The 25,302-nt window shown below is 36.1% G+C and overlaps 1 protein-coding gene across 6 annotated transcripts in view; it reads left to right on the forward strand.

Annotated features, from left to right (window-relative positions):
* The window catches only part of SEMA3A (semaphorin 3A), a 328,521-nt gene that overhangs the window by 248,052 nt on the left and 55,167 nt on the right, over positions 1-25,302 (forward strand). For all 6 annotated transcript variants that reach the window (XM_050713415.1, XM_035549396.2, XM_035549395.2 and 3 more), the window contains 2 exons: positions 14,247-14,340; positions 20,157-20,276. In XM_050713415.1, the coding sequence (XP_050569372.1) occupies positions 14,247-14,340; positions 20,157-20,276 (214 nt within the window). The remainder of the gene's footprint in view (positions 1-14,246; positions 14,341-20,156; positions 20,277-25,302) is intronic.

Raw genomic sequence — 25,302 nt, forward strand, 5'->3', positions numbered from 1 at the left:
TCACAAAAAAAAAAGAGGAAATGTATGACATATGGTATCAAGTAAGGCACTTGAAGTTGAGTCTAAAAATGTTTCAAAAGACAGCTGTAAGTTTGAATGATTAAAAGGGGAAATGAAGGATATTGCGATATATCAAGAAACAAGGAAGAGTTATGAAACCAGAGGTGGACTTGTGGGATATTTGTTTGCTTTTCTTATCCAGTAGTTTCTAATGTTTTTACTGAATTTATCTTCAAATTGAACCTCCACCTCTATCTTCCGTTCTGCTTCTCGCCGTGACATCAGTGCTGGCTATTAGCACAAAAACTGGGAGGATCTTTGAACCTTGAAACCAAATCAAAGAACAATTTAGGGAAAGAGATAATTGCATATCAGCTCTTCTTCCCTCCAATATGTTTAAACAGATTAGATTATTTAAATAAATTTTGGATGTGATGGAAACATTTTAGAATAATATTGTCATGTGAATCTCCACTGACTGTATTTGAATCATAAAAGCCAGTTAAAAAACAAAACAAAACAAAACAAAACTCTATTGATTTTTTCAGTATTCATTATCTGATCTTTGTTCTAAGTTTAATGACTTATTTCTTCTTAATTTTTGTCTATGAGATTGTTTAATATTAAGTTGCTTTAAGTAACTGTATATCACAGACTGGAAATTTTTGAGGGGGATTTTTTTGCTTCTGTTGCTACTTATTGTTAAATCCAAGTAAATAAAAAAGAAGTAGGTATTTGCATATGGCAATTTGACCATGCACTGGGAACCAAACAGAGATATTCCTTGGGAATCACAGGGAGACTAAAAGCTAACTGAGCACAAAGACTGGTGCACTTTCCCCATCACAAATGATCCTCACTTACAATTTTACTTGGCACACTGCATAGCTTTGCGTGCACTGACTAAGCTAAGTTGCCATTAGCTTTTCTAGGATTTGAGACAAGACTATATACTTTTGTTTATGGCACTGGACAAGGCTCAGGAACTAGAACATTAGCTTTTTGCTTTGGCACAGATTTCCTGGCTAAATTACCTAATTTCTCTCTGCCTCATTTCATAAGAACAGTCAAATCTGTTCAGACCAAAACCCAGTACCTCGGTTCTCACAAGGGCCAATAATGGCCAGTGGAAGAGAATAAGAAGGCAAGCATGAAGCAGCGCTTAGTGATATAGTCTCCCAGGCTCAAGCACTCGTTGTTCTGGGATTTCCTGAACTACGGGTGGAATCTCTGTGTTTAACTGCTTTTCAATGACTTGGTTTTGATGAATTAGTTCTGGCGTTTCTTGAGCTTATATATCTTTTAAGTATCCACAACATCCCATGCTCTACAAATGGTAACATGTGAGGAGCAACCTTTTATTTTGTTTCCTTTAATCCCTCTACCTGCCAGTTTCTCATTTTAGAACAAAATGAGAACAATCTTCTTTTCTTCATCTTTCTTCCAGTTTGTAGTATAGTTGCTAAGTCAAAGGACTATAGCATCTTGTGGTATTGAAAGTGACGAAGTACCATGGATTTAGAGGCATAAGGATGGTATTTTTGTTCTCTATTTTGTTCTTTGAAATTCCTAACATTAAACTTGCATTAGAAAATAAAAAAAAGGGAAAGGAAAGGAAAGGAAAGGAAAGGAAAGGAAAGGAAAGGAAAGGAAAGGAAAGGAAAGGAAAGGAAAGGAAAGGAAAGGAAAGGAAAGGAAAGGAAAGGAAAGGAAAGGAAAGGAAAGGAAAGGAAAGGAAAGGAAAGGAAAGGAAAGGAAAGGAAAGGAAAGGAAAGGAAAGGAAAGGAAAGGAAAGGAAAGGAAAGGAAAGGAAAGGAAAGGAAAGGAAAAGATGTTATGACTTTCAGATCTTGCTCTTGATCTATAAATTGAGTCACTGCAACAGTGTTTTCAGAATTCTTTGTCTGGAAAGATACAGAAGGAAATGGCCATATACAAAGTGCCTGAAAGTCCTTGCAGGAAATACACAAGTTGTTATGGCTTATTCTGGCTGCCTTCAGTCTGTAATATGAGATTTTATCTCTAACATTAACAAACAAAACATTTTCAGGCATAAATGTAGTTTTAAAATTCTTGTTTCTTTGATCTGTACAAAAAGCGATGCTTCCTCTGGTCTTTTGAGGCCTTAATCAGAGCCCACGGAAAGATGAGAAGAGAGTGCCAAAGGCTGAATTGGCTTTGGAGCAGATGCTTAGTCATTGGTATGAGAATAAAATGACAGTCCTGCAATTGACTTCTCTGCTACCACCAATACCTCCAGAAACAGGAAGACAGCTGCACTATCATATTTCAGATCACATTAGTAAGTGTTAATTTTAATGCCTGCATACAAAAGAAAAGGAAACGGGAAAGATATGCTTCATTCACACTGTGTTTCAGTGCATCTCTAAACATGGACTGGCAGACCTTGCTAGCCCCTACAAGATTTTTCTTAAAAGAAAACTCCAGCATCATCAATGTTTGGTCACTTTCCCTACAATGCTGTACCTCTGAGGTCTTCCCCTTCTGAGGGACTTATGCTTCGACAGGAACCAATTACAGTTGACAATGTTTCAAAAACGGTCTCCTATTTCTCAGGAGCCTGTAATCAGTGTTCAAATCTTAGGTAAACGAAGCTTCATCTATAAAGAAAAGATAAACTCAGCGGAGTTCAGAAGGTGACTCAAATAGCACAAACACCTTCTCCTGTTGAAGTGTTTACATCCAAGGCAATAGAAAGCTGAGCAGCATTACCTATGCAGATGATCTGAACAGGTTTTAATAAATAAATACAAAGGCTTTTTTTTTTTTTTTTTTTTTTCCTGGATCCAGGACTAACTTACAGTACCCCATTGGTAAACCTGAGACAATACAGTTTAGAAGCAATGCAATGCCTTAAAAAAAATATTTATGTGGGGAAAAAAAAAAAAAAGTATCCTGATATTTATCCTCCTTGTTAAATTCCCAAATTTATTTATCTATTTATTTATTTATTTATTTTCTATATTGGTGTTCACTGGGGTTGCTGGTGAGACAGCTCAGCTCACGGTCTAGATATGCTTTTGTTTATGGATACGAAATTAAATGGGTAATTTGACAGCAGGTGAGACAATATTTCAGATTTTACTATTTTTACTTCTGCATATATGTGTTTGTGTGCAATTATGTATTTCAAAGATCAACAGTTAAGTGTGGTTAAACATTTATATGCATAAATGCAAATGAAGTTTTCATTTCAGTTGGATATTCTAAAACAAGTAATCAGTACGAATTAAGAACACATGATTTTTCTTCTCAGTGTTTATTACCATTACTTTAATGATGACGAAAAGCAGAAGGGTGATTGTACAGATGCAAGTTTAGAAGTTGTATATTCATCAGTTCAAACCTTTTAAATTGATAGTGATGGAGAACAACTGTTCTAATTCCCAGTCATTTGGAAGGATTTGCTGTGACCGCAACTTAACATGTAAACATGGCAAGGGATATGAGAAAGATTCCTCTGGCATTCACTGAACTTGAGGGGAATCTTTCTTTGATTTCAGTGGTCTTTAGGATGAGGATCTAACAGAATGGGACCTGAGAAGATATGCATGAAGTTCTCAGGGATGACACCTTACTTAGGATGGCACTCACGCCTAGTTACACTCTGTAGGGTCTATTCTTACAGTCCTTAACCCTCCTCTTAGCACAAAGATTCCTGCAGAACCCAATTCATGACTACAACTACTCCACATTGTGGGTGTGATCCCATAGTGGGTGATGAAACATGAATTAACCTAAATGCTACCTTTCTTTCTCAAGAAAAAAAAAATAATAATAAAAAATTTCATCTAGATTCCATTAAAATTGGCTACAGAAAATTATCCCAGAAATCAACAGAACTTGAAAGAGAACAACTTCTTTTCTGTGAGAATTGGTGCATTTGCTGGTTTTGTTTTAATCAATAAAATTGCAAAGTTGATCTATACTCTACTGCACTGTACTATACTATGCTATGATCTTTGTGACCAGGATTTTGAACCACGGTTCTCTTAAACAGAAGGCACCATTTCTTCTTCAAAAAATATTAATGTCACTAGCTGAGTGGTCTGACTGGATGGATACTGATTAGACTCAGTAATATTGAACATTCCTATTTATGAGTGTCCATATACAGATGTATATGTATAAGCTGAGTGTGTTTTTTATTTTTGCCAGTTTCATTTACTCTCCCCTTCTGGGGCCTCCTGGATGCTAGAAAACAGGCAAGTTAGTGAATAAAAAAAGTGAATTTTAATGTATTTTTTTTCAGTCACCCTGAATCAAAAACACTTAAATCCATCTGTTTTTATGTCAGCAAAGTTTCTGTTGCACTGGGAAAAGAATATCAAATATTCTTGACTTTTGTAATAGAACCCCCTCAACCCGTATGAAAAATGCATTGCTCTTAAACAGTGCCATGAGGAGTAATTGCAACTTGTCACAGAGAGAGCTTATAATTATGTCTACTATGTTAGTTATGTCTCCATGTGAAGTTAGCTTTTCAACTGTATTGTTCTCTAATGCAATACCAGTTATTAACATGTTGAAGATATTATTTTTTGCTAAGGACAAAAAATAAAATGAGGCTGCAGAAGGTCTAGGTGTTGTCATGCTGAAAGTAAATGGAGGGAACAAAGACAAAAGATAGGTGCTTATTGCAGAGGTTTTAACTCAAAGCTTTGATTCACTGAAGCAAAAAGCAAATTGACAGTCAGCTTGTATATTCCAGAGCCATTGTCTATGTTTTTTTGTTGTTTTTTTTTTGTTTTGTTTGTTTCGATTGTTTTTTGTTGTTGTTGTTGTTTTCCTTTCTTTTTTTTTTTTTTTTAATATCTGAATGCTTATTAAACACTGGGCTAGACCTGTCAATACCTCTTGAGAAGAGAAAAGCTTAAGAGTTGCTACAGTAGCTTCTGAGGGTGTAATTCTGTGTTGCTTCTTTATTTCTTGCACAAATTCTCTGAAAGCATGCTCAGTAGGTCTTGTTTGAGGGGAACAGCTAAGGGGGAATGGGAGGGGAAGAGTTCATAATATTGTTATGGTCCTTCTCATTCTGTCACTCATTTAGAGTCTGCTTTTGGAAACCTTTATTTAGAACTTGTGCTCATAATTATTATTATTTTTTCCACACTAGGCATTAAAAACCAGATAGGCTAAAAAGCAATGCAGACATATTGCTAAATTTTTCAGAAGTGACTAATAGTTTAAAATATCAGAATTTTAAATTGCCCAGAAGGTATTCAGTGAACATCAGAGCCCTTGAGCAAGTCTTAAATTGGGTGTCCAACTTGGGAGCATGCAAAATCACTTGGGAAATCAGAAAATCTTGGCCATACGCTTATATGTTAACTACACTTCACTAAGTCCTTTCTATACATTGCTTCCCCAATTTGCAGTTGTTTTTGTGTTGTAAATAAGATACCCTTGACAAAACTCGTCTCAGACATGAAAGTTCCCCAGGAAAACTGAAGAACCTTTCTCTTGTTAAACAGCACCCTAATTATAGAGGCAATTTTACCAACAGTCCCCCGGGGGAAGCATTTTCATTCTCATCAGGAAGGCTCTTGAATAAAATAACACCTTTGCTAACTTCATTTATTTACAACAGGACACAAGACTGAGACTAGGTTAGATTTATTGCCATTACATCACTGATGCTCAGTAATTCATAAAACATTGGGCCTAGGAGTTAGCACTGCTGTTATTTCCTCTGATGCCTGACCTCACCACAGTCTAATAACATACAGGAAATCCAGAAGACAAAGGAGGAAAGCAGTGGTCTTGAATGCTAAAAATAACCATAGAAAACTACTACAATCCTGTAATAGACTATGGCCCAATAATTTATTTAACGTAGTAGTAGAATCTGCTAAAGCAATTAGAATTTGTTCCAAATGTTTTTAATGGAAAATATGTTGGGGGTAAGAATAAGAACACTAAACGAATTGAGACTTTTAGGTTATGTAGTTCAGTTACGTCTACTGGTTTTAGGTTTGTATATCTTATTGCTTACATATGCAGACCACTTAATAACTTGACTAGAACAGACAGTCATTGTAATAGTACTTATATTTCCAGAGGTCTTCCTATATGAGCCAGACGGTGATTTTAGGTGATGTATTACACTTGACAACCCAGAAAGTTGCAATACAAAGACATTCTAATTCTCAGTGTCCTCTGAGAATTGTTCAATATCCTTGATGATATCTAATGCCTGGTATACCATTGGGATGACGTTTTGTTGTCTTTAGTAATCACTTGAGGTTAACATGTCATTCATGTTAATTATGTGTGCTTTTTCTTGTTTGTTTGTTTGTTGTTTTATTTATTTTTCATAATCACTGTATTTGAAAGGTTTTGCTAAAGGAATAAATAGTATAGACTCTATAATGAAGTTCTTTGACATTTTTGATGTCTGCTCACTTAGTTGTGTAATCCAGAATTAGAATAATATTATATCTAAAACATTAATTTAATCAGTGCTTTAGAATTGGTGTAAATGTGTAAATGACATATCAGAAAAAAAATCTTGCATGAAAGTCATTATTCTAGTGTCTATATCTTGTGAAATATTGCAAAACCAAGTTCACAAACACATATTTCTTTTTTGAGCAGCTGTTCAGTTTGACCGTCTGCCCTCCTTTTATTTACACACGTTGCACAGTTATTTGAAAGATGCTATTCTTCACATAAATACCAATATTAGTATGCAAACTTGGATGTTCAGGTGTGAATAATTCCTCACTATTTGACATCATTTTCTTTGTCTTTCAGTCAGAGGCAGAAGGAGTTACAAATTTAAAGCTAGAAATAACGAATAGATTATAACACGTGTTCCATCCCATTTGGCTGTTTTCCTTTTCATTAAATTCAATGAATTTCAGTTATGTAGCTATATATGATATGGAACACTTCCATTTTCACAAAGGCTTATGGTAACTTAATGAATATTAATTTATTTAACTTAAAAAGAAAGCAAAGGAATATGGAATTTTTGATATTTGATTGAAATAGAGCTATTGAGAGAGTGAGTTGTCCAAATTCAGTTCAGTCTAGGGACACAGGTTTTCAAAACTTGTCCTTACCCAAGTTGTCTACTGCATCTTAAGGTATATTCTGAATGTCATAAGCCAGGAAAACTTTCCCATATGAGTGGTGTATTGGAATAAAAGGAGAAAACAAAAACAAGAGCTCTGTTTCATAAATCTACAAAAGGAAGCATGAAGCTAGAGATGATATTTAAACCTCTTCCAGCTTAACATCAAGAATAAGATTTACAGGTATCAAAATTTCAGTGAACTTCACGAGCGGCTCCTTGGAAAGATTGGTTTGGGGTCTGAAAAGAAGGGCAGAAATTAATGCACAGGCTCTTGGAGAGGGCTTAGAGTGAACAGGAAGCAGGGCAAGCCACCTGAGATCAGGCACAGAGATGTGAGCACATCTTCTCAGGAGCTCATCATCACTTCTGCAGGTAAATTCTCTTCAACAAAGTTCCTTCCCTATCATCTTCAGCACAGCACAAGAAAAAATAAATAAATAAATAAAAAGGAGGTTTAAGCTCCTTTTAAGCTCCTTAAGCTCCTACAGAAGCTGGAGATCTCTCCTTCGGGCATTTTACTAAATTACTAAATTTAACTAAAAACCTGTCACTTAGAATTATTTCCCACGGGGTTTTAAAACTGGTTTCCAATGACTCAATTTGGCTGAGTCCTAAGTTGGAAAAACAAAATATAATAAAGGTGTGGTTTTTTATTCCAGAGTCCAGTATCCCCCAAATGTGTACAGATAAAAACCCTATAGCACATAGAGCCTGAACACTAAAAGTCAGAAGCTCATTGTATTTCTTCTTTTTTTTTTTTAATAATTAATGATTTAAAACATTTGCATTATTGCTTCAGTCACTTTTCACCTATTTCCCAAATGGCTACCACTTGCCTCAATATTTACATTTGTTCTAATATTTGTATTTTTTGCATAATTTCTCACATTATATTTATTTGCACTTGCTCTTTTTTTTTTTTTAAATAAAACATTCCACTGGGATGACTTTAATAAAAGTTCCTTATTAAAAGTTCTATAACAGCATGATTCCCAAACCTGAAACCAAAGTCCTCATATTTAAGTTTTCATGACTCAATAGAATAAGTGTGAAATAGGAAATATAATAAGAATAACAACATAGCCATATCCCACACAGTTGTTCCACTTAAAATTCATCTTGAAAAGTAACACAATTCATAAAAAAAAATCATTTCTCATAGAGTGAAATGTACTTAAAAGACTGAAATATCCTTGATATAATCAAAGAATATCTGCTGAAAAAGTTGTACTGGGCAAAAGAAAAATAATTAAAAAAATAAAAATCACTGATATAACTATTGGAGAGAAAGAAAAACAAAACAAAACAAACAAACAAACAAAAACTATCAGCCTGTGTTCTCAAAGTCAGATGTCTTGAATCAGCTGCCTCAGCAGTGTTCGTTTCAGGAAGGCTATCCTGTTAGCTCAGACCGAAAATCATGAAGTTTCTTCTATGGTCAGTGAAGGGGGAACCTGCCCTTGGGAACTGCTGTTCCTAGTTGGGATGACTCACCATTCAGAGGTACCTTTTGCTTTTTGCTGACTGTGATTAGGGCAGCAAATTTAGCAAGCTCAGTTAATGCCTCTGTGTAGAAGGGATAAATCCAGACCTTAATGTCTCTAAAGGTTTTCCTCTGAGCAAGAAGTGAGACTTTTCCTTTTGTTCTCACAAATGCTGTAAAACACAGAGAACATATCTCAACACCAGAAACTTCTGGCTTGTTTAAGAGACACTGGCATCAGACTTAAGTCTTCCAAATGGATCTTCCTTTCTGGTGCATTGTAATACTCCAGGCACTCCCCTCATCATCATTTTTGTTATTTCTCTGCCCCCCACCCCCACCCCCACTCCCCCCCTTTTTTTTTTTCTCTTTCTGTAGTCTATTTGTCATGTGAAATTCTTCACGGTAGTACAAGAGAATCTGTGAGAACAGCAAGGGAAATATTAACATCAATAATGCTTGCAGCTGTGGCCAACTCTACTTTTTTTGCTAAACAAAAGATATGTTAGTCTTTTGGCTCCTGGCATTCTGAATGTTTCTGGACCATCCCACATGATTGTTCATCATGATGATCATCTAGTCCCTGGAAGATACCTTGAAGATGTGCTTCTTTCTATTTATGGTTTGAGGGTTACAAGAGTAAGGATATGAGTTCCTTCAGTTGTACTGGCACAGCTGGGGAGCATCACTGCTGTCAAACCTGCTATGTCTTCCGTGTCTTATAATCTAAACCAGTAGTACCTTCTTAGTGGTTGTGTACACTCCAGCAACATAGCTTATTCAGATAATCTGCATGCACTGTATTAATTTGTTACTGACTAGCAGTGGTTTTGCTGCAGTAAGCTCTGCAATTCTGTGATGGTTTCTGCATGACTAGTCTGAAAAGTCTGGAAAAAAATCGCCCCAAAATTCTATAGTTACTGCTATCCATTCAAGGAGGTTAGCTCTTCCCCACTAATCACCAGCTTTCTTACAAGCCGGAAACAGTACTAAAGTAGGAAATAATAATAATTATCAACAATAATAATTATTATTAATAATAACAATAATAACAACAATAACAGTAATAATAAAAAAGTAGTGTGTTTTGTCATCTTTCTTTTCCTTTATTTATTGAGGCAGTTCTGGATAGGGTAGTTGCTGAGAGAGATGCCAAAAAAAAGATTTTAAAATTTCTTATACTGGGTGTATCTACAGATCTATGTATATGTGGATATGTAGTCAGCATATACATTTACATGTATGTATATATTGTATCATGTTTGTATGATACCGTCTGACTGAAACTGTTAAATAGCAAGATATGAAATAAGTCTTGTCAAGTAGCAATGTCTTGTCACTACTCAGTATCATGATATAGGACATTATATCAACCATGTTTCAGCTGTTTGAAAGTGAATCTATATAGCCTGAAAATGGCAGATTATGAGGTTAAAGAATGGGAATCACAAGAACTTTTACATTCATTTCCAGGAATGAAATGTAGTTATTTCTGGCTAAGTCTTGACATCAATCACACTGTGTGTTACAGAAAAGCAGTTATTTTAAGGAGCCAGCTATAGAGAAACATCAGTGAGATATAAACTTAGAGCTTAATAACTCACACACCAACTAAATAAAACATTCTACTGCTAGGTTTTGAGCTACTGGAATCCTTAAAGAGGTTGGATGTATATTGTATTGTCCTTTCGGGCTGCCAGAGAAACTAAAGAATGGTTCTGCACAGCAAATTGGGCTTATTGTTTAGTTACAAAGGCCTTTCTTTGAATATGTATTTGCCCTTTTATTTTTCCTTTTGCATTTCTAGGGAATTTGCTCTTATCACAGTCAGCCTTGGCAAGCTTTCTTTGTCATTAATTCCTCTCTTTGGTAATATAATAACCATCACAAAACTTCGAAGCAATGAGCATTTGGTGAATACACAGCTTTTCTTGCAGAATATGGCTAAGGTATTTGCTGACTTACTGCAGTATCATTCTTTGCATTCAAAGTACAGTAAAACCCAAGAGAAAGCAAAACTGCAAACTGTTTAGAAACTTTTCTTGGGGCAAATAATGGGCATGCATGATTTCTAGCTCTTAGCTGTCCTGTGCAAGTAAAGGCCATACACAGTCTAAAGGCCCCCTAAGTCTCTGAGCAGACCCTTCTTATTTGCTAGCTCCAGGGAGAATGGTTTTTTACTTGAGTCATTACCAAAGGGCTGCCCCCTCTCACTCTGCTGCCTGTACACAGGTTTTGAAGCATAGTTTGGGTGGACAGGACAACTAATAACATCAGGAACATAACCTAAGTTTTCTGGTTTATGTGGAGGTTAACTCTCTGGACAATGAGCAAGAACACCTTTAGTAGAAAATGAAGAGATGAAATTTTGCCCACAGATATTCACATTGACTTCTCATCTGACCTCCTGCTGACATGGCATCTCAGGGCAGAACTTGGATGCAAATTCCACAGACCACTGATTGTACAATCAAGTACCTGTTGTTGATCATATCACTTTCTAGGCTTTACAGTGGATGGGCTGAGAGGAAGACAGAGCTGGGGAGAGTATATAGGAAAGTTTTTATTCCTCCATTGTTTGATTTCAGAACCCAAAAAGATAATTGGGCAAGTTGCCCTATTTGTGATCGGTTAGACTTCCTACAACATGTTTATGAAAACTCCCTGGGGCTTCAGACTAACCATGATACATTCATTTGGCACTTTACAGTGATATGTTTATCATCATTATTACTCACTGATAAATTTGGAAAGTTAATGTATGCGTCTCTATGTTGCATTTTAACTGAAATATGAAAACACTGTGGGATTGATTTCCCTGTCATGCTTCCTATCTCCAATGGTTTATTCCACAACCATGAAGAGAAGTGTAGATCATTTCTTTTATGCTGACCAGTGCTTCACTCTTTTTTGCTTGCTACACACCAATAACAGTGGAGTTACAGTGACATAAACCAGAAGAATACAGCAAAAAATCAGATCCTTCCTACATCAAATCACTTTCCACATCTGTTTCCTATTTGTCTAATAATGACAAAATGAGATAATCTTGGGAATAATTTCTGCTTTAACTGTCCTACCACTGACTTTATAGTCTTATCAAATATCTATTGGTGTGCATGTTGAGCAATTGTCATCTACTAAGAAAAAAATCCTGAGAAAACATAGATCGATAATAACATTTTTCAGTAATGGCTTGTAGCATTAGTAGCATTTTCTATTATTGCAGTTCAGGTCTAACATTCTCCTCAATTTACTATTTTTATTTATTTTTCAAGATCTAGATATGGACCCTACCACAGAATTAAATACATAAATACATTCTTTTTCATTATTTATTCATTTCTTGTTAGAAGGAACAAAGTCAGAAAATTGGATGGAAGTGAGGAATGCATCTGAACTACTAAAAAGTTGAAAGGACAAAGGAAAATGAAGAAATTTAATATTGTGAAAGATATTGCAGATCCAGGATGACTGTATAAACATAATCAGGCAAGCTTCATCTACAAGAACATGCTTTAGGAGACTGAGCTTGAATTCTGGGATCAAACTTCACAAAGTTGTGCCCAAACTTTTTATCTTAAAGCTTACTAAGCCTCTCCAGATAGACTGCCCTATTAATAGTCAATTTTCCCTTCGCCAATTTCTCCAGTAAATGAAGTGAAATGTAAAGTCCTTCTGGTGTTCCTTTGAAAATATGTAATACACACACACAGATACACAGATATGTGCTTGCGTAATGTAATTAAACAAGCCTGCAACAAAAACTATAGCCTGTGATCCACTTACAGAAACATGGCCTTAAAAGATAAAAAATAATACCATTTGGAAGTGTGTTTGGTCATTGATCTTGGCCAAGGCCTGAATTCAGCACGGGCTAGCAAGATGGGGAAGGCACGGTGCCAGGGAGAGCATTGGTTCCAGATACTTGAATTCACTGGTCATGAGAAAGGCATCAGATATTTGTGTGACTGATCTTCACATAAAAAAATAAAAATAAAAAATAGATTACCAAGGCAATTGCTGAATAAGATTTCAGTCATTATTTTAATTTTTACTTTTTGCATCCCCACAATAACACTGTGGAGTTCCAGGACTCCAGTGAACACTGGAGCATTGCCCTTGAGGATAAAAGCATTACGTGCAATTTTGAGACTTTTGTTTGTGAACACTGGACAAAGATACTTTCTAGAGTTTACATTGGAGTAAAGCTCATGTGAAGTTCTAGCCTGAAATTTAGTAGAGAAGAGAAGGTGAATGGACAACTTAAGTATAGACTATGACTACTTCAAGGGTAAATACAAATAGAACCATAGAATCGTAGAATGGTTTGGGTTGGAAGGGACCCTTAAAGATCATTGAGTTCCATGCCCCTTGTCATGGGCAGAGACATCTTCCACTAACCCAGGTTGCTCAAAGCCACATCCACATGTGGATGGGGCGTCCACAACTTCTCTGGGCAACCTGAGATCAAATAGGAAAGACCATCATTACAGATGATATAATAAAGACCAAAAACCATATATTACTCCTTGGAAGGTTCAGTTTAGAAATAATGCTTTATTAACAGGACAATGGAAGGTTTTTATGATTTGTTTAGACAAAACCAAACCTGTGTTGGCAATAGTCTTACCTCAAGTGGAAGGTTTAACTAAATGATACCTATAGAGCCCTTACAACCGGAAGCTCAATGATTCTCTGATTGTAAAAGGGCAATGACAATAAGAAAGAAGGGGCTTTAGATAGTTCATGGAAGGAGTGAGTGCTGTAGGGACATGAGAATTGAGATAAAGAGATAACTAAGGAAAAGTATTGTAACATCTTCTCAGTTGCTTTCTACTATGAATACATATTTTAAACATATTCTGTTCTGTTTCTTTTTGTTTGTTTTCCTACAACAGGTAATTGATCTCTGACCAGACAGCAAAAAATAATAATAATAATAATAGGTTGAAGCATGCTGTAGTTGCTACTACAGCCTAAGCTACTTTGTCCTATGAATATTTATTAGTGGAGGACCTTCAACATCTACCTGAGATAGGCATAAGCATAAACAACTAAGGACTGGGTGCACAGACTTAAATAACCAGAATAGCTGCCAGCGTGTGTCCTGGCATTGGAATTCCTTGACTTTGTTAGGTGTCAATGAAAATTAACAACACTGCCGATGGGAAATGGAAATTTCAGCATTCAGCTGAAATTCAGCTCCTCAAGTCTTCTGTCAATGTAATGTCTACTATGCAAAAAGCATCTATTCTTCTGGCTTTACACTCAGTGCAAAACATAAGATAAACAAACTATTAAGTTTGATTGGCAGATTTGGTTCCCTAGTTAAAATTAAAGTAATTAAATGTACTGAAAAACCCATTGCTTTGTATTTACTGACCTTGATTTGAAAGTTAGTGCTGACCGAGACACTTTTAAATCTTTCTTTATAACCCCATGTACTTTACTTTTTCACCAGCTGGTATTTTCTAAAAGTTGCATTGCACAGTACTGGAAAAAAAAATAAAAAAAAAAAAAAATCTGGTGATGCAGACTTCCCTTAAGCCACAAGCACCAGTATGAATCATATATACTGTGCTTTATTTAATTCAACTTTTTTAAGGTGTCCTTTCATCAAATAATGTTGTTTTTTTCTTTCTTTTTTCCACCCTACAGGACAACATTTTCAGAATGGAAGATTCTCATTTTGAAAATGGCCGAGGGAAAAGCCCTTATGATCCTAAATTGCTGACAGCTTCTCTTTTAGTCGGTAGGTGTCAGAACACATGTTCAATGAGATGTTCACTGCAAAGATGATAATTGCCAGTTTTCTGTCTCTTTTTTTTTTTTTTCTCCTTATAGCACCTATGATAGGACTTTGTTTTATGTGCTTTCTTTCTAGGCTGAAGTCATTCTGGTTTCATTTTTTAATATAGTTGGCCCAGCTGTCTTGAGAACAAGGTTTGTGTAAACCAAGGTTCAAGAATCACGTGAATTGCTTTATCCCTCTGTAAGGCCTTGATTCTGCAGTGTTTCTCCTTCTTAGAGCAACATGACTCTGGAGGCATTTTAATTGCTCAGTTTACTGTCTGGCCTCACTGATGGCTGCACCAGCAGATCTAGGAATGAAGTGAGATGAAGAATAAGCATTTCCTTTTATCGGTTTTGTTGTGAAAGCCCATAGCCAATTTTTATTCACGCGTGAGCTAGAGATACACAAGCATTCACAGGTCCAAGACTTAAGATGATGTTTCAACTGAAGAAATATATCAGACAGTGAATGCAATTAAGTTCCTGGCCAGAAAAAGAGAAATTTCAGTAAATTAAGTATATGTGAATTAGTAATGCCTAGTTTTGTGGAATATGGATGTACAGAGCACCTGGCCTGTGTTTATCTAATTGAACTAATCTAATTGATTGAATTTATCTAATTGATTGAATTTATCTAATTGAATTGTGTTCATTGTTCTTCCTTCTTCCTTTAAAAAAAGGCAAAAATCTGTTTTGTGAGAAGAAATTAAGAGCAAAACAAATTAGATTCTTCTTTCTGTAAGAACTCTACCCAGGTGTAGCCACTTAACATCCTTAATGTGTAACTTTCTGGAAATTAATCACAACTTCAAAATCAAGGGGATAACAATATCTCAGAAGACTGCAGATTCTCTTATCACATAAGTCTTTAGGAAATGACACATAATCAGATACCTTGTTTTATCCAGGACTTTGCCCGTATTGCTAATCTTTCCTAGCAACTACCCGTATTGTATTTACATTGCACTTAAAAGTGAAGCTATTCAAAAGAGCCAGCAACAAAAATTTAATCTTCAATGTGCCCCATTTCCTGATCTTCGAAGCCCCTAATGATCACAGGTGATGAGCTACCCTGGGGACATGCACTTTTTAAAAGGGAAAAACAAAAAAGAAGTCCACATCTTGCTCCAACTTGTACCCCATACAAACAGAAAGGAAAAAAAAATGTGTGTGTAAAAGGCCAGTGTATAAATTAGTGCCTGGAGCAACATGAATTTGTGGCAGAGCTGCTCTCAAGGGAATGGCTTTACTATTTACTTTAATATACAATAAAGAAAGAGAATGATGACAAGCCAGTATTACATGGTATACCTGGTATGCAACTGCACAAAGTCAACAGTGTCTAGCTTTCCACATTTTTTTTTCTCAGTCCTGCACAAATATGATTATCTTATTTCCCTTGGCTTAGATTTCATGTCTTTAAAACATCTTTGCTTTCTTGACCCCACTCTCTATCACTATAATTTTCACTCCGCGTATTCTTCTTCCTAATAAACAGTAGACTGAGCATCATATTTTGATTTGAATCAGGCTTCAGATAGAATCATGGGTGTATTAACACTGTGTAAAATGGCACAGATTCAAAAATCAATGCCAGTGACTAATTTCTGCTTTAGTGACTTACACAAAACTCAGGGTGAACCTAAAATTAACATTCCTGCATCCTGAATATGAACACCCTTTCCCTGACTATTCATAGCCACTTCACAGTTATATTGTGTTAATGATTGTAATGCTGCATTTATTTCAATCTTTTACTGAAGACATTCCCCTGATATTTAAGAAAGTGTACAGCAGATTCACCACTGGTTCACAATGGCTTACTCTTATCTTTGCCAAAAAAAAAAAAAAAATTGTGGCAAAATGATGACCAAAGGTAAAATAATTTCCTGTCCTGAAGTAGGAAGTGAGAAACTTCACACCACCCTGGGAGGTGAGAAACTGGTACTGACCTGGCCAAGCAATGACTGTATGGAGAGGTATGGTCCAACTGCTTTCTGAAGCAGGTAGCGCTGGCCTGAGGTAATGAATGGGACTATGAAGGCCAGAAGACCTTCTTGACCACAAATCCCCTAAACAAAGACGAACAGGAATGGACTGCCTCTTCCCTTCTAAGCTGAATGATAACTCAGCTGCTCCTGGCACCTTGTCTGCCAGTCCCTATTCACAAGCAAACAGGGATTATTTTAGGTTCAAGAGGGCAACTATAAAAAAAATTACCCAGCACTCATTAAAATGCAACACTGTAATTAGTAACACAATGTAACTATAAGGAAAAAGAAAGCTGAGAAGTAAAAGTAATTTGTATGTTTAAATGTGTGAAGGAAAAAATAACTTCTGTTCTTCATCAAAAACACTAAAGAAAGATTTTACAAAGTGGGGGAAAGGTGTATATTCTTGACTCTCTAACTAGAAGGTAAATCTTAGGTATGTAAAATGTAATTACACAAGCTGGAATTTGGTCAAAAGACGAAGGTTAATTTGCAAAAAGTAATTTAAGATCTTTAATAGCCATTAGTACTCAGGATTCTTATTTTCTATTTCAGCTGAAACTTCTGTAAGTTTAAAAAGGATCTTCAGAGTTCCTTCTCTCCTAATAAAATAAATAATATTTGGAAAAACAACTGCAAAGGTTCACCATTATTAAATAGTTCCAATATTTTTCTAATATGTGTTCTTTGTCTCATCCTGCAAACATTTTTTTCATTATTTTTTAAGAGTTGTTCATTAAAGGTAGTTATTGTTACTCTACTCTTAAGTAAATACCAGCTGGGAACATGATATAACTAGTTTCTAGTAATGTGAGACATTATATAGCTATCCCCATCTATATACTGAAAATTAAATAAAAAATTAAATTTTCTTATTTCTTTCAGAAAGGAAGCTTGTACTTCTGTACCCTCCAAAAAGATATATGTATATTTAAGAATGCAGATTTTTTTTTAAGGGCTGAATAGAAACAATTCAGCAAATAAATGTATACTTTTCAGCTTTTAACATAATAGCATCTAATGAACTTGGGGAGATGTTGGGGAGAGTCATACAGTTCCATGCGGCTTCTGTTCAGTACATCGGAAAAATAATTCCTCTTCCCCCATTTTCAGTCCCAAAGGTGGTCTGCATAGGGAAACACAGATTAACTTACTTTTAACTGGAGGCGAGTAAAAATTCTTGTATAGCTTTTGAATAGTTTTAACTTAAAGGATGCGCACATCTGGAATTTGACTTGAGACTCACCCTGAATTTAGCAAAAATTATCTGAAGTCTTACTAAATGAAAGAGTATTCCTTGATATTCCTATCTGAGAGAGGTCCAAATCCCCTTCTTTCTTTACTGCAACACCACACCTCTGATCCTGCCAAAAATGAAAAAGGTTAGGCCTGTGTCCATGAGAATACATTTAAAACACTTAACGGGCTGTTCTGTGGCTTCAGTGCACAGGAAGCTATTTATCACATATTCTCCTGAGTTAAAGATTGTATCTGAAGTCCACTGACTTCAGCGGACCTTTGGCTGGTTCCTGCTGGAAATCAAAGCAAATCAGTTAAAATTGCAGGCACTGGAGTAGGTATACTGAAAGCTGGAGAAGCTGTAATAGAAAGCAAAGAGAAGGCAGCTGGTTTCCTATAGACACTTCTTCCTTCAGAACATGCTGAAGCCCATCATAACTTTTACCCTGTCACTACTGACAAAAAGTACCAGCCACATCAAAGCAGAGTAGCCTTAAATGGTCTCGGGATTAACTGAGTCAAACCTGGAATATGTGTGACTTTCAGTGGTGTTTATATAGTGAGCTAGAAACTGAGGTGTTAAAACTTCCTAAAATTCTAAATATTTCAAATATATAATTTCAATGAGCTTTTTAGTTATTTCTCTAGTTTTAATAATGCCGTATTAAATAAAGAATTATTTTTTTAATTGATTGACCTTTCTATCTGCTGATAACTAGGATGTAAAATAGGGCTTGTTATATTTTTTATTTTTCCCTTTGATTTATATTGATCTGTCCTAACTCACTTGGGAGTGGAAGACAAGCAAATGAAGTTAAGGTTAAAGAAAGGTTAAGCATAGTATCAAAGCCATTTTCACAAGCAAAAAGATTTTACGTATTTTAAAATCTCAGCTGCATACCCAGTACATAATAATCACTATAATTAAGTGATTGTCTGTCCTTCAAAAAAGTTAAAAATGACATAGTGGAATGATAAATCGTTAATTAATGATATGCTCTTCTGTTTCACTTTTGATTACACCTCCTGCTGGGCATGACTGGTCTATTTGCTTCTAATCTCTGCTGTGAATTCATTCAATTCCACACCTTTCTGTTATCATGTTTTCACCCTTTTTGACTTTCGTGACTACCATATGGTACAGAGCCACTGTAGGTTCAATTGATAATTTCATGGTGTCAGTATTCTGGGGAAAAGATACCAATGATATCGCAACAGCATGTTTGGACATGGTTGTCCCACCATACAAGCACCTAAAGCTGCCATGAAAATGATACACTTGTTTGTAAAGAGTGTTTTGAAAGGAAAGTATGGTATTCATTGTGACTATAAAATATTATTACCTTAGCTTAAAGAAAGAGCTATTTCATCCTCAAACTTCTGTTTTTCACAGGAAACCCATTTAAAATAGGTAGCCTGAAAATAGCAGGTAGAAACAATAATGCTTTTTAATTCCTTATTAAATAGGAGAGGGTATCTCATTTCCTATACAGGCATAGAAGGGCACAGTCTTAAAAAAATGTATTTTTTAACTATTTAAATTCAGAGTACTTTCATAGGCAAACTCAAAAAAATATATATCAGAAAGACATGTTATTTTTTGATTTCTGGAAGTTTTTTGTGGGTTCCACTGCTATGTATTTATTATTTTAATTTTCTCTACCAGTTGCCATGTATTTAACTTGACCCAGTCCTTTGCATTTAGACTGTTTCTCTTTGTCTCCTCTGTGATCCTTCTACCTGGTTCAGGATGGGCACATTGGGACCCTAATATTATGAGTTTCATCCGCAGCTAGGCTATGTGTATGCCACGTATGGGTTGAAGTATCACAGGTCAATTTTTAAATCTGTTCACTATGGTACATATGGGATAAGGGTAGTAGGGGATGATCTCCCTCAGCTGTTGCCCTTTACCAGTCTTAATTACAAAGGTGGCAGGATGAGAAAGGCATGTTTGTCTTCCCTGTAGAAGATACAGTTTACATAGGATTTGCCTGATTAAGGAAAAAAAAATAATAATAATAAAAAAATGTGGAGATGTCCAATGTTCTTCTATGAAAAATTCACAAGACACGATGACATTCTGAACTGCAAGTGAATGAGCCAATTTACTCTTATAAACACAGAATAACAAAACCCCAGTAAGTTGGGAGGAACCTCTGAAAGTCTCCAGTCAAAATTTCTGTTCAAAACAGGCTAATTTCACAGTTGGGTAGATTTTGGGGACATTGCATACCGCTGTCTTCCAGATATAGGTGTACAAGCCATCACTGTTTCAGCCTAAGAATCCAAACATGTCTTTGTGAAGTGCCTACACTAACAGTTGGGAGATACAGCTCATTTGAGAGAGGTTACAGTGAGCTCTGCAGTGAGTGAGTGGATCTAATCATATATTTCCAATGACAATGCATTGCATATGGCTTATTGCTTTATAATTTTCTCATTACCCCTATTAGTGTAATATAAACACAGGACTGACAACTTTCTCTGACTTAACATGACTGGAAAATTGAGAAATGTTGCTTACAATTACATCCTCCCACAGATGGAGAATTGTACTCTGGCACAGCAGCAGACTTCATGGGCAGAGACTTTGCCATTTTCCGAACTCTGGGGCATCATCATCCAATCAGAACAGAGCAGCATGACTCCCGGTGGCTAAATGGTATGTAAAATGTACATTTATCCAGTTACATTCATCTAGCCATTAAAGACTAGCACACAGCTTCATTCCAGCAACATCTGTGACATATACACCCTTCTTTTATTTGGAGCAGAATTTTGTCTTAAACCAGTTAAACTAATCAAAAGTGATTTATAAAGAAGCATTTTTGTTTTAATTACATTGAGATTTGTGGAGTGTTATTCAATTTAAAATATATATAGAAGCTACAGCTAACACAATTAAGACACAGCAGCAGATTGCTGTAGGGTGCAAGTTGGACAGAAGCTCAAGGCTTGTGGAGGCATCAGCCACACGTCAACACAAAGTAGCTACAGAGCCCTGGACAGGACTGTGCTCTGTATAGACTTTAATTTTTGGGTGGATTGAAAGGAACCTGACACCGGCCACCAAAGTCCAGCAGAAAGTGAATCAACAGTTTTATGAGTGGGCCAGAGCTGTCAGTAGTTTGGAAAAAGTGAAAGGAGTCATAGGTATTCCAAGGTGTTGAGTTTCAAAATATTCAACAGTTTAACACAATAAAAAAGCGTACATTATTGTACGGATATTACTAACAAGCCTGTAGTTGCTTGTTTGTGTGTATGGGAGGAGAGGGAGAGTATCAGTGAAAACCTGTTTTTGACTTCATGTACCAAAATGCTTTAAAATATATTTGATTACTCTATCCAAGCTCTACTGGAGTCAAATTTTCACTAACTTAAGTGGTTTTATGCTTGGCATTAACTATACCAGAACGATGAACATTTTGGAAATGAGTATTCATCATTTGAAAAAGCTGACATTTGATTTAAGTGAGCCAGTAATACTAGTTGTAGTTAGTCTGAGTTAATTTATATTTTAATTTTAAAGACTTGACTAGCAACTTTTGCTGTACATGCTGCTTGCATCTGCCAGACTTGCACTTCTGTTTTTGAATTCACAGAATATTTTGTGCTAAGATATTTTTCACTTCTGGCTATATTTGTCTGTGCTGAGGTCTGGGTTTTCTTATGCGGTTTTGCAATTCAGTGCAAAGTGTTCATGAAAACTTTTAGTGTATAACAGAAGACAATCTTTTATCAACACAGTTTCTTATTAGCTACAATCAGGAACTTTTTGTTTCATACTGGTTATTATATTAGCTCTATGTATGATCCATAACGTAGCCAATCAGTCTCATAATTAAAATTGCAAAGTTCATGGTAGGTTGGATAAACAAAAAAATATAAGATATGTACATTGGATATTTGTATCAGATAAACATGTGTGTGTGTATGTGTATGTATGTATATTTTTAGTATGATGTGTTGCATGAATCTGACTTTTGTCCTGTTAAATTTAGTTTGGTCATAACTCATCCAGACTACTGTAAGGACAGATTCAGGTCTATTACAATTCAATTCTACAGTCCATACTTGCCCATTAACCCAGAAATATGGTTCATTGGTTTATTTTATTGTAATAATAGAGAAGATAGCTGGACTTCGGGAGACATTAAGGTACAAGGGTTACAGACATAACCATCTAGCTTGGTGCCTGGTAGAGTGACACCCATTTTCATTCTGATAGTCATGGTGACATACAGTCCAATCACGCAAATAAAATTTGCTTTTGTGCAGTAGATTTGCACAATGACAGCTGAGTCAGGGGCATTTATGCAGTGGGAAAGCACAGCTATTGTCCATAGCCCCTGTACTTCTTCGCTGAAAATGTGTCATTCCTTTGTGGATTCAGTTATCAGTCTTTCAGCACTAAATGTGAGAACTGCTTTTCTCAAATTAGCACTAAGGTTACATCTGACAGAGTGTAGAAACCACAACTGCTTTGTGCTCAAGATGGGGAGGAGAAGACATTCGCACATAAAGAGCCGACGAAACTCAAGCACTCTAAAATTTAAGTATCATCCAAAACAAGCATAAATGTAGAAAGGCAGCATTTACCATAACACATGGTGAAGATGATTTTCAACTCTAAGTGTAGTTCTTGCACTGTATTCCTGTATGGAAAGTTTCATGCTAATTTTAAAATGCAAGAATCAAACTAAGGCTTTTAGAATTTATTCCTATAGCTATCTATAATTTAATAGACAATGATCCTTAGGTACATTCTTGAAATCTGTCTCTACCTTGCAACTTAATAAAGTTACATTCCTAATAGGGAAAGGTTGGCTTAAAATCAGCACTACGATGTTCCTATTAAAGGCTCTAAAACTTCAGTGTTAATTTCTCAGTGATAAGGTCCTGGTAGCCTTTCTGCACAGCATTCCTACTTTTCTAATGGGGAAACCCATAAATGATAATTGTCTGCGTTTGAAGCTCTGCAGACATGTCATTCCTTTGGTTTTTTTAATTTCTATATATTTGTTTTACTTTGGCCATTTGACTGTTTTTAATGTAATTAAACAAAAGAAGTTTTGTGATTGCATATATTTAAAGTGGATACACTTCTAATGAAGTATATTTATATTGAAGGATGAGATGTACTCTGCATTCTTAAAGATCTGTACAAACTAGTTTTGAACCTTGAGTTTGTAGACGTTTTTACATTTTTAGTAATGGCATGAATTATTACGTAGTGGTGGGTTTGCTATTCCAGTTGCTTTCTAGAGTGTGCTTAGCCTCAGGTTATAAACCACTATTCCAATGAACATACACTGAAAGCTTGATAAGGACAGCAATTCTGATCAAATTTACAAGGAGAAATTCTCATCCCAATGGAGCTTAATAGCTAGGTGGTGAGACATCTGGTTATAAGTCCTTGCTAATGTTTACTTTATTCAGAACAGACATTTGAAACTGCTTTCCCCATATTAAGGCTAAGGTCAGGGTGCAGGAAACACAGCTGCTTGGTAGCAAAAATGGAGAGGAGAAGTCACTTGCACATAAGTTTACAAACTTTCTCTAGAATTTAAATGTCATCTGGAACTGGACAACATTGCACAAGAGTAATTAAGTTTTTAAGATTTAAGTATGAACAGAGAGTTCCTACAGACATCACACAGTCACTTGCTGGACATGTTCCACCTCAAGTCTAATGTTGCTGGGAAGAAGGCTTTGAACTGTGCCCAGGCAAAGGGAAGGTGCTGACCAGCAGCTCTTAAATACTTCTAATTCTTTTAAAAATTTTAAACACTGTCAGGCTTGTAAAGACATTTCATTTTGTATAAATAATTAACCAGTCACCAAGCCAAATAAAGCAAGGGAGACTGATTCTATAGCTGTGCAGTCGAGGCATTCATCTAGAAGGTAGGGAACCATACATCAGTCACTGTAGCAGTGTATATTTAATTATTGATACAAAGTTGGCCTGATGTGACATGGAGGCATTTGCAAAAACACAGCAAAATTTATTGATGTTCAGGGAAATCATCTTGGATATGAAAAGTTCAGTGCCCCGGACTGAATCATGCACTTTGTTATAAGCCAAGTGCATGCTCACCCTGGATGTTATTGGCACCTCAAGCAAGTGCATGGAGTTTCTCTGCACAAAAAGCTTTGACAGTCTGGGTTGGACACAATGAGGGTCAAGAATAGTTTTGGACTCTCAGGAAAAAATCTTGAAATTAAAAAAAAAAAAAAAAGATATCTCCTATCCAGCTTTACTATAAGGAGTAATGGCTTTGATGTTGTATCCTTCAGAGTCCTGCCTATAGGCAAAAAACGTTTTCCTTTAAATGTGCCATTACCTCCAGCTATCAGAGCCATCAGAATCCAGTGTTATTTCAAGAAAGTGCAGATCAGGTCCTGTTTCTATGAACTGTTTCAGCAATAACAAAGATGAGTAGGAGGTGTGAGCAGGTTGGAGCAGCTTTCCCTGGAACCCGGGAGTTCCCCAGTGAGCTAAATGCAGAGTTTGCTGTACATCACCCGCTCCCATCTCTTCAGCCTCAGAAGCATTCATGCGAGGGCTGAGGGCATGGCTAGAGGCAAGAAGGCAGAAATGGTGGTGCAGTGTACCAAAGCAAATGCTAAGCAATGCAAAAAACAGTGCACTGAAGACAGTTTTTAAGCTGAAGATTAGGGGAGTGAAAGGAAAGCTTGGAGCTGTCCTCATCTTCCTTGACCTGAGCACAGGGGATCTGGCTTTAAATTGTTAACATTTTGTAAAATGAATAACCATAAACATTTATTTTAGAATCAAAACAGAATTGGGCTGCAGAAGATTGGAGAGGAAATGAAGTCACAAAATACTCATTAAGGTTGTATTATGAATCTGGTTTGCACCCCAAAAAGTGAGGGAACACTGGCTTCACTCACCTTCTTAACTATCCCTGGAGTTAAGAGAAAATGTCAGGCTGGATTTCCAGCCTTGGTGTGGAATTTCCTTGCTTTTTGTGGATTTAAACCTGCTCTATGATTTTTTTTTTTTTTTGCATACTTTCCATGGCTTAATTTTTGAAGTGGGGTAGTAGCTTTGCTTAGTATCCTGAGGTTATTGTCCTTGGTAATCTTTACTTTACAGTTACATAAACAGCTGAGAATTATAGAAGCTAAGCGACTGTTCAATACAAAAAAAGAAATGCCCTCTTAAATTTTGCAGGCTCCAAGGCAGGAAACAGGGACTTGATACTCTCCTGGCATTTATACAGAATTTTAGCCACCACTGTGTGTTGTTTCCGTTTATGGCAGTTTGTAGGATGTCCCAACACTGGAAACATGCACACATAATTTTGATTGTATATTCATTGCACAATGGAGAAATGTACAGCAAGAGGACAAGATTTCAGGTTGTTTGTAGGATTTTTTCTTCTCTAATAAGGATGTATTAAATGTGTCAAATTGTTTAGAAATTAGAGAATTAACAGAAAATTACAGAAATTAACAGAAATTACAGAAATTAACGTGTTCTCTTCCAACTACTCTTGTCAAGGCTTAGATATGTTCATTTACTGCACTCTTGGTCTATATTTTTTCTCTGGTCAGCCACATCAAACCCTTTCCCCATCCCTATATATCCACTGACACCTCTCTCTTCTGTGACACTCCCTAAACATCTTCCTAGTTTCCCACTTTCCAACCCACCTCCTACA

This window comes from Cygnus atratus, chromosome 1 (genome assembly GCF_013377495.2).
Source record: "Cygnus atratus isolate AKBS03 ecotype Queensland, Australia chromosome 1, CAtr_DNAZoo_HiC_assembly, whole genome shotgun sequence".
Taxonomy (NCBI): Eukaryota; Metazoa; Chordata; class Aves; order Anseriformes; family Anatidae; genus Cygnus; species Cygnus atratus.